The following is a 10,000-nucleotide window of genomic DNA, read 5'->3' on the forward strand; positions in this document are numbered from 1 at the left end:
GATAGTCAAGACTTATTAAACGGCCCGTAGTCAGGTCATTGTTTGTCCATAATTTGTAAATTCTTGCCCTAATAGTTTCACATACTTCATTTGCTCTTAATGCGCGAATTAGTGTTGTCATTTTTTCTAATCATTGATGGAGAAAAATCATTATTTAATATATGAGTGTGTAATTTTATGGAATATATTCTTAATATATTCATGATAAAAGATTTTAATGATGGAAAGTTAGCAATATAATGTTGGATATATTTCTAGGTTATTAGCAACAAAATATCTTATAAAGGAAATAGCAGTACTGCCAGTACAATATATTTATTTTTATACAATATTTTAGATTTTTATGTAATATAATGTAAAATTTATTTATAGACAATGTTTTTTACATGATTTAGATATTTATTAATTAAGTCATAGAATAATATATGTAGTCTCCTTGGGATTGTAACTTTTGATAAAGCAACATATATAATGTAAACTCGTTTTTTCAAATTCCTTCGATGGTGAAACTAACAAATTGTTGGCTATTTAGGAAGGTTTATACTTTGCCTTTGAATCGGGTCCTTTCTCTAAGTCCTTGAGGGTGATTGTTAAAAAAAATTAAAATAATAAACAATAAAAAAACGACTTAGAAATTATGTATTCATGTTAGTTGTGGTACATGTAACTTCATTCCTTGTTTAGTGATTGGAGAATGGAGTCGCCCAAACTAATGAGAAAATATTAAAAAAATATTATTTTGCTACTGTTACTCAATATAATCAAATAATAATAAAAATTCATGGAAAGTTTTATTTCCAACGACTATCTTTCTTAGAGTTTGTTCTTTTAGAGTTTAACTTGAGTATAATTCTTGAGTTGAATTTGAATTATAACTTGAGTTGAACTTGTAACTTGAGTTTGTGTTTGGTTGTGTACATTTGAGTTATGGTTTGAGATAAAAAAATTTTTGAGTTTGTGTTTGAGTGAGTCAAAACTTAAATTTGTATTTAGATAACATTTTAATAAAAACTCAATGTTGATGAAAAATTTTAATAGGGTATATAGATCGGGTTTTATTCGTCTTTTCGTTGTCAACGCATAGAAAAAAAAATCATCTCAATCAGAATTAAAACGAAAAAGTTATAACATTTTTAAGAATAGAAAAAATATTGTTCATTAATTTGAGTTCGAGTTTCTGAACTCGAGTTGAAGAGGAAACTGAAACTCGAGTTTTAGTCCTAAACTCGAGTTTGAACTCGAGTTTAAACTCGAATTTAAACTTCAAAAAATATAAACTCAAATAAAATTATAACTCGAGTTGTTTTTTTTTTTAATTTTTCACTCAAAAAAACAAGCCCTTAATAAGTACTTTCCCATTATTTTAAGAGATATTCACTTGAAATTAATGGTTTATCATTTCACTCCTTGTTTTTTTTGTCCTATTAGGTTTATCATTTCACTCCTTGTTTTTTTGTCCTATTAGGGTTATCATTTCACTTGATTCTTGATATTTCATATTAGAATCATTGTCAATTTTAAACGTGGGTGGGAAAAAAAAAAAAAAAAAAAAAAAAAAAAAAAAAAGAAAGAACGTGAACACGGGTATGGGCTCAAGCCTGAATAGGGATGTGTAAGCCCATGAGGCCCACAAAATATATCCATTGGGCCTTTCCCCTACCCGAACCTTGGTCCATAACCCGATCAAAGCTACCATACATCAGCCAACAGTATTCGGTGATTGGCCTACTTCCCGCTCACTGTTTACCGGTAACAGTTAACAACAATTCAGTCACCAACATCCACGTGTCCCCAACTAAGCCACGTGGACATGCCCTGTCAGTGCGCAGAATTCGGTCCGGCGCACGTTAGAACCGCCCACCACTTGTGAGGCTCGACATTAAAAACAGGATAAGCTCGAAACACTATAGCTTAAAAAAAGAATCAAATCGGATAAACATTAAAACCAACAATAATTCAGGGCGTTGACCGGCCAAGTCCATGACGGACATAACACCTCCCACTTCTGATTTCGCCACGTGTTATCGTAATCCAAGCACTAAAAAATACGCAGATCGAATGGTTCAGATTTAAGGAACACTGTTATTGTCATAAGTAGTTTGTCAGGGCATTAGAATCTTCGGATCAAGCTAGGATTTTTTTATATATGTCAGTGAATTATGGATCCAATCTTTGTCTGATTCACACTAAAAAAGAAAGAGAGAGAAAGTTAGAGAGAGAGAGAGAGAGAGAGAGAGAGATGGGTGAGGCGGAGATGGCGACGGCGGGCGAGCAGAGTCCGAGTCCAAGGAGCCCAGAGGCGAAGCTTGGAATGCAAGTGGAGGATCTGTGGGACACGCAAGAGCGTCAGCTCAGTCCCACTGAGAAGCTCAACGCTTGCTTTGAAAGCATTCCTGTTTCTGCTTTTCCTCCTGCTCCTTCCGATCAAGGTATATATATATGTATGTTTATGTATATATATGTATATGTGTACGTATATGTTCTATGATTGGATTTGTGGTATGTTTTAGGTGTTTTGTGCATGCGTATATATTGATGAACAACTTCTGAATTTTATAGGTGATCGGTGTGAGTATTGATGGGAAAATGCTTTTTGTACCTTGTTTTTGTCTATGTAAAAATGTTGAATATCACCATGATGATCATTATTTGATCACTACTTTTTTTTCTGCTTTTTCAATCTGTGATCAATTGACAGAACAGTAAATTTTTGTCTCTAATTTGTAGTAAGTTAAAAACCATATGGTACATCGAATTGCTCTTTTTTTTTGGTAAGTTCTTGTTACAGGGAGGAAATAATGGCAAAGGAAAGGAAACGAAAAGGAAAAATGAATTTGAATGTTAATAATCTTGAAAGGGCTGTGTTTGTATTTAACAAAATGGAGTGAGTGATCTCTTATGGGATCACAAATGTTATTTATTTTAAAATCAGATTACGTTGTGGATGATGAAATCTTTGTTGTATCCAGTGATAGAGATAAAATCAGATTGTAGCTTAGCTGAGGCTGTTCAAATATTGGCCGACCACAAAATCCTTAGTGCACCGGTTGTGGATGTTGATGCGCCTGAGGATGCTAGTTGGATTGACAGATACATTGGGATCGTTGAATTCGCAGGCATTGTTGTGTGGATTCTGCATCAGGTTGGCTACATGACAAAGCTGTACTTTGTTGAATTATCTATATTGGGCTTGAATTGTTTGAGAAAGTGAAATGAAAGTAAAATAACGACTTCTGATGTTACATAAAGATAATCTAAATGTCTAATTTTTGAGTGTTCGTCGATTCTTTCAAATGGCATTCGTATAACATAGTAGTTCTGTTGCGTATTCTGTTGTTGGTTATTTTCACATCAGGGAAACTGAAAACATGACTTTAATTTTTAATGTTATTGTAGTCAGAACCTTCCTCTCCTAGGAGCCCAAGTAGTGGAAGTGCTGTTGCTGCGGCGGCAAGTGGTGTGACTTCTTTGCTTGAACTTGGAGTGTTGGGCCCTGACTCGGCTGCACCGACATCAGGAAACTTCTTTGAGGCCCTGACTGCATCTGAATTTTACAAGAATACAAAGGTCCTGTTTGTAGCACCTTATGTCGTTAAAAAAGCTTTGCTATATTCGGTGTTTAGTAGCTTTTTACACTAGACTTGTCGCGATGCATACAGGTTCGAGACATCTCGGGGTCATTCCGGTGGGCTCCATTTCTTGCTTTGCAGACATCCAACTCATTTTTGACTATGCTTTTACTGCTTTCCAAGTACAAGATGAAGAGCATCCCTGTAGTTGATTTGGGCGAGGGCAAGATTGAGAACATAATCACTCAGTCTGCCGTGATTCACATGTTAGCGGAATGTGCTGGCCTTCATTGGTTCGAGAGTTGGGGAACCAAGAAACTATCCGAAGTTGGTCTTCCAACGGTGACTGGTAATCGTATTATCAAGGTGTGCGAATTTTTCTCGTTTATGAAAAATTTGTTATATTTCTTAAACGTCACTAGTTTTCTTAATTCCTGACCTTTCTTCTTGAAGGTTTACGAGGACGAGCCAGTCTTACAAGCATTTAAGCTGATGCGGAAAAAGAGGATTGGAGGGGTGCCTGTGATTGAAAATGGTGGCACCAAAGCAGTTGGTAACATAAGCTTAAGAGATATCCAGTTCTTGCTTACAGCTCCAGAGATCTACCATGATTATAGGTGCGTATATGAAATTTATTTCCATTTATTTGCAGAATTGTACATTGTTGCTGCTGCAATTTTTTTTTTTAAATCGATTTTGGAAAGCCGGAAGGAGTTGTTGACATGCGCAATAAAACTGAATGTTGATGATAAGCTCCAATCCAAACAACCAATTGAAAATGACAAATCGGAAAGAGAAATGCTAACAGGAAGCTTTGATTAATATCAATGGCGGAAATTGGGTTACAGAAAGAGATATGGGGATATTCGAGAGATTCCTTGCTCTCCCTAGACTATCTTCTCTTGGAAGTTTCTACAAACTGAATAATCCTCTCTTATTCTACATCCGTTCTATTTATACTCACTATCTCTTAATCCACTCACCAATCCCAAGGCCTAACTAACTACTAACTACTTAACAAACATAACAAATCACTTCTACTTATTATATTGATTACTAATTACTAACATAATCCTATTAGTTGATGATTTAATTGAGGTTTAAACAACACTCACGAGTTTATGCTCAACTTGGCAGCTAGTGATGCCTTTTCACCTTATATATTGTAAGTGAATCAAAGTAAAACTCCAGGAATCGGAAAAGATTTATTTTTTAATGCGCTTTTGCCCCATAAATTTTGACTGAATTGGCAAGTTGCCCTTTTTAAACTTTTAATTGTGACAAAGTACCCTCTGAATTTAATAAAATATTTTAGAGTTTCTTAAATCAATGAATAATGTTAAAAATTTGAAAGCAAACACCCACCCTCATGCACGGGACATGACGTGCTCAAATTGTCATCCGAAATTTCACTTTTCCTTCAAACAACCTCAATTAACATGTACAGGGGAGTTGCCACCACATTTTAACAGCCATCATCAATTGAGGGAACTCTGCAACACTTTGTTAAATTCATGGGTAAATTGCCAAAATTATAAGGAATTAGGAGGTAAACTTGACAATCTTTAAAACCCTCCTTAATAGTATCTTTTAGGCTGACAAAGTGGATTGTTGTGATATTGTTGGCACTGAAAAGCCTGCTTTTCCACTTCTCATTGTTGGTAAATTTACCAGGTACTTTGCTTTGGTTTTCTTGTTGACACTAATTTGGCATGTCCTTAACAGATCCATCACGGCTAAGAACTTCCTAACAGCTGTTAGAAGCTACACGGAGAAGCATAAGGAGGCTTCCCTGACTTTGAGCGAGATGATCACATGCAAAAAGGACCACACCATCAAAGAAATGATTTTGTTGCTCGACTCCAAGAAGATCCATCGAGTGTATGTTGTTGATGACGATGGGAACTTGGAAGGAGTGATTACTCTCAGAGACATCATCTCAAAGCTAGTTCACGAGCCTCGTGGCTACTTCGGTGATTTCTTCGACGGAGTTCTACCGCTGCCTCAAAACAGCAGGGTTTGATCACCAACAACTTTCTCATCATTCCAATGAGGATTAACCCCTTCCTTTTTTTTTTCCCCCTTTAGTGATGCGTGACCTTGACATGGATGGTGTGAGTTGAATATGGCCATTGTAAAATAGCAGGGCCTTTGTAATTAATCATCTACAGTTTGACATGGCTTTCTGTTTTGTACGTTTTGCTGTACCCTTGAGCTTCATTCAAGGATTCTTGTAAAACTCTCTAATAAAAGCAGCCTTTGTTCATTTGGGTTTGTTCTATTAATAAAATCTTGGTACTCCTTTTGGTCTATCAACTATACCTTTTTTTTTTTTTTTTTGTCTATGTTTATCTTTCAACATTATTTTTGGGGTAAGAGGTCCATTTGATGATGATGTCAACGCAATGACACAACTTTTTTGTTTTTCTTCTGTTCAACATGATGATTGCTAAACCTTTGGCTGAGATGGTGAAGGCAAAAACTTTTCGCCTTTCTCATCTATGGCGAATCCTCAAATGCATAGAAAAACGTGAGAACTTCATTGGGAAATTGAATGATGTATACATAAACTTAGGAATACAAATAATGTACACACAAGAATGATTTCATGTACTGAATGATCTTGTAAAAAACAGATTGGAATAAGACGATCAAGATACAGCAGAATGAAATATTAAATGCTATATGCAATTTCAATAGAATAAGGACCGTTTAGTTCGTTGATTCGAGTTTAGATGTGATTTTATGTGAGAATTTTTTACTGTAACAAAAGGGTTAGATGTGACTATTTCTGAGAGTTTTTTACTGTAATAAAATTTGAATTCTAAATTCAAATCGGTGAAATGAACGTGACTTAAATTACTAGTAAATAGATAAAGTTCAAATGCATCCCATATACGAATGACAGTCAAATCATTAGTTTAGCGCTTACGCACACAATAAAGAAGAAAATACCAACTTACAAATACAACCAAAACAAATAGATAAAATTCGGAAAAACATAAAAGAGGCGTTAAAAGTATCAACCAAAACAAATAGAACCATACTTTTAGAAGAAGAATCTTCATAAATAGATAAAATTCCAGTTTCAAAACCTGTCAATCACCAGAAAGAACAACTTTTAACAGAGTATAATAACATACCAATTTCATGATGTCCAATGATAATAATTGAAAAAAAAAAAACAAAAAAAAAAGAGCCCTGGATAAAAGATTACCGTATAAGCGCAAAGGAACCCAGTTACAATTGCACATGCATGGTAAAATTCTAAAAACTGGCGCGCAAGGTGAACCCGGGTGGCTGCAATGTGGCCCACAATTAAAAAAAATCACTCCTCTAAACCAAAACTCTGCAAAAAGTTATCCTTATTAAGCATCAAAAAGTTACTTAATTCATCTTTACACACATTAGTAACCATAATTTACACTTAAATTAAAATAATAATATTATTATTGGATAATATACACTTGCAATATATGAGAATGATAAAAAGATTTGCATATCTCGTTCGTTTCGTTAGTTTAAGTTTTCGACTCGAGTTAAAAAGTGTATTTATGTGAGATAAATACCGTAAGATAAAAACTTAAATTTGAAATTTTAAGAGAAAAAATATTGTGTTAGAACCGGTTGTATGCTTTTACCGTGTTTTCTTATAAAATGATTAAGGATTAACAAAGCAAAACACAAAAGCAGAGTAAATACCACACAATGATTAAACGTGGTTCAGTCAAACCGACCTACATCCACGGGGCCACGCCCAGGCATCAAGCAATCCACTAATAGGTAAAAAGTTATAGACACCAATCGGACTTAACCAACTCAAGACTCCCTCTTGACTATCGACGCCGCTGTGTCTAACACCCTAAGTGGCTAGCTTGGCGAGCACCACTCGTCTTCAAAACGCCTTCTCCCAAAAGCTCACAAAATCATCTCTCAAAGATCAAAATCGATGAACGCTATATCTCCTCAACTTGTGCACGCCGTGCTTTTTCAGAATTGCAGTCCCTCAGTAGATTCCTCGTGCAGCATCCTTTTATAAACTGATCTTAATTCAAAATCAGAATCTGTAGTTACAGATAAGACAGTTATCAATTTAAAACTCAAAGCACGTAATCTGCTTCGCATATTCCAGTTTCAGTTTCCTTGACCCAGATTCTCAGCACTCCAATATCTTTTTAGATGATATCTTGATCTTCACAACAAATCCATCATAAAATACGGTTTTGAATAAACCTCTTATCCAAACTAAAACAAAATCTTTAACAGATATTTGTTTTAATTTCAAATCCTGGTTTAAATCAAAATAGCAACACAATCTTGATCTTCTCCACGAAATCCTCAGAGTCTTATCTTAATGAAGCTGATTTCTTCTTTTAAAACGAACCCAACGAATTCGAAAGCTTAACTTCAGATTTTGTCAAAACGCACAACATTACTTAAGCAGCCAAACGACTCAAACTAAGGCTGTACGACATTTTTGCAGCAACTAATATACTACTTTCAAAACGTAAGTTTTTCTTGACACTTTCAAAATAAACAATCTAAACAAGAAGCCCAACTAAGCCAACTAAAGCCCAAAACATAAAAAGAGAGCCAAAATGACTCACACGACTCAACAATCTCCCCCTTTGGCTTAGTTTGGCAAGGTTACACAACTATACCCAAGAGTACTCAAAGCAAAGAAAGTGTTAAAGAAAATTACTAACTAATTAACCACGAAAAAATACATTATTCTCCCCCTAAGTTTGGGAAACAAAAAGCCAAAGTCCAAAATAGAACATAAACTATTGGAATAAAAAATTACAAACTGAAGAACAGATCAAACCGGAGGATCAACAGCCGAGGAAGAAGGCATAGACGATGAGGAAAGAAGTTGTGCCATTTGACTCCACATATCAGATTTTCTAACCCAAATTTTTCTTGTTTTTGTATCATTAGGTGGATAAAACTGCATTCCTCTATTCAAGGCATTTTGAAACTTATAACACCAAGGTCTTATGTGTCCAGGTATGTGGCAGTAATGACAAATAGGAACAAAATGCTTCGGCTTGCGTTTTGTAGCTACAGAATTTGTGACAGATTTCATACCTGACCGTACCTTAGTATTCTGCTCATGGCTGACATCTGACTTGTTTGTGGCCTTTACAAATGCCAATTTTGTACCAGAACTCTCACCAATGTAACCAAGACCAGTGTGATCGCTACTTGTTCTTTATTGAGATAAGAGATGGTCCAATTTAGTCGTTTCAGAGTTCAGCAACCTTCGGTTTCTTTGAGTTCGCTCTAACTCCAGTCTTGTTTCTGCAAGATCCCTTTTATTCTTTGCATCATCAAACTCGTATTTGGTCACTATGGCATGTAGTTCTTCCTTTTCCTTGTTAAGGCTTTTAACCCGCTCTTCTAAGGAAATATTGACCTTGCAAACCACTGTCCACTTGGAATACATTTTTTCATATGCTTTCTGGACCTCTTCAGTATCAATGTCTTCCTCCTCACTATCTGTATCAGTATCAGATTCAGATTCTGCGGAAAGCTCGACTCCAAGAAGATCCATCGAGTGTATGTTGTTGATGACGATGGGAACTTGGAAGGAGTGATTACTCTCAGAGACATCATCTCAAAGCTAGTTCACGAGCCTCGTGGCTACTTCGGTGATTTCTTCGACGGAGTTCTACCGCTGCCTCAAAACAGCAGGGTTTGATCACCAACAACTTTCTCATCATTCCAATGAGGATTAACCCCTTCCTTTTTTTTTTCCCCCTTTAGTGATGCGTGACCTTGACATGGATGGTGTGAGTTGAATATGGCCATTGTAAAATAGCAGGGCCTTTGTAATTAATCATCTACAGTTTGACATGGCTTTCTGTTTTGTACGTTTTGCTGTACCCTTGAGCTTCATTCAAGGATTCTTGTAAAACTCTCTAATAAAAGCAGCCTTTGTTCATTTGGGTTTGTTCTATTAATAAAATCTTGGTACTCCTTTTGGTCTATCAACTATACCTTTTTTTTTTTTTTTTGTCTATGTTTATCTTTCAACATTATTTTTGGGGTAAGAGGTCCATTTGATGATGATGTCAACGCAATGACACAACTTTTTTGTTTTTCTTCTGTTCAACATGATGATTGCTAAACCTTTGGCTGAGATGGTGAAGGCAAAAACTTTTCGCCTTTCTCATCTATGGCGAATCCTCAAATGCATAGAAAAACGTGAGAACTTCATTGGGAAATTGAATGATGTATACATAAACTTAGGAATACAAATAATGTACACACAAGAATGATTTCATGTACTGAATGATCTTGTAAAAAACAGATTGGAATAAGACGATCAAGATACAGCAGAATGAAATATTAAATGCTATATGCAATTTCAATAGAATAAGGACCGTTTAGTTCGTTGATTCGAGTTTAGATGTGATTTTATGTGAGAA

At 35.4% G+C, this 10,000-nt stretch overlaps 1 protein-coding gene across 1 annotated transcript; it reads left to right on the forward strand.

Annotated features, from left to right (window-relative positions):
• The first annotated feature begins 2,195 nt into the window (after window positions 1-2,195).
• Window positions 2,196-9,513, forward strand: LOC21388968 (SNF1-related protein kinase regulatory subunit gamma-1). The gene is made up of 7 exons (XM_010105729.2): window positions 2,196-2,429; window positions 2,970-3,142; window positions 3,397-3,567; window positions 3,660-3,935; window positions 4,023-4,186; window positions 5,295-5,439; window positions 9,118-9,513. The coding sequence occupies exons 1-7, from the start codon at window positions 2,240-2,242 to the stop codon at window positions 9,268-9,270; spliced, it is 1,272 nt and encodes a 423-aa protein (XP_010104031.1). The 5' UTR covers window positions 2,196-2,239; the 3' UTR covers window positions 9,271-9,513.
• Window positions 9,514-10,000: the final 487 nt, after the last annotated feature.

The sequence above is a fragment of the Morus notabilis genome, unplaced genomic scaffold (genome assembly GCF_000414095.1).
Source record: "Morus notabilis unplaced genomic scaffold, ASM41409v2 Scaffold2758, whole genome shotgun sequence".
In the NCBI taxonomy this organism is placed as follows: domain Eukaryota; kingdom Viridiplantae; phylum Streptophyta; class Magnoliopsida; order Rosales; family Moraceae; genus Morus; species Morus notabilis.

What these genes read in the sequence shown, in the direction of transcription:
- LOC21388968 (XM_010105729.2), top strand. Translation starts at nt 2,240, where the DNA reads ATGGGTGAGGCGGAGATGGCGACGGCGGGCGAGCAGAGTCCGAGTCCA. An exon ending in CTGGTAATCGTATTATCAAG is followed by an intron (nt 3,936 to 4,022) that starts GTGTGCGAATTT and finishes TTCTTCTTGAAG; the next exon opens with GTTTACGAGGACGAGCCAGT. An exon ending in TGTTGCTCGACTCCAAGAAG is followed by an intron (nt 5,440 to 9,117) that starts ATCCATCGAGTG and finishes GACTCCAAGAAG; the next exon opens with ATCCATCGAGTGTATGTTGT.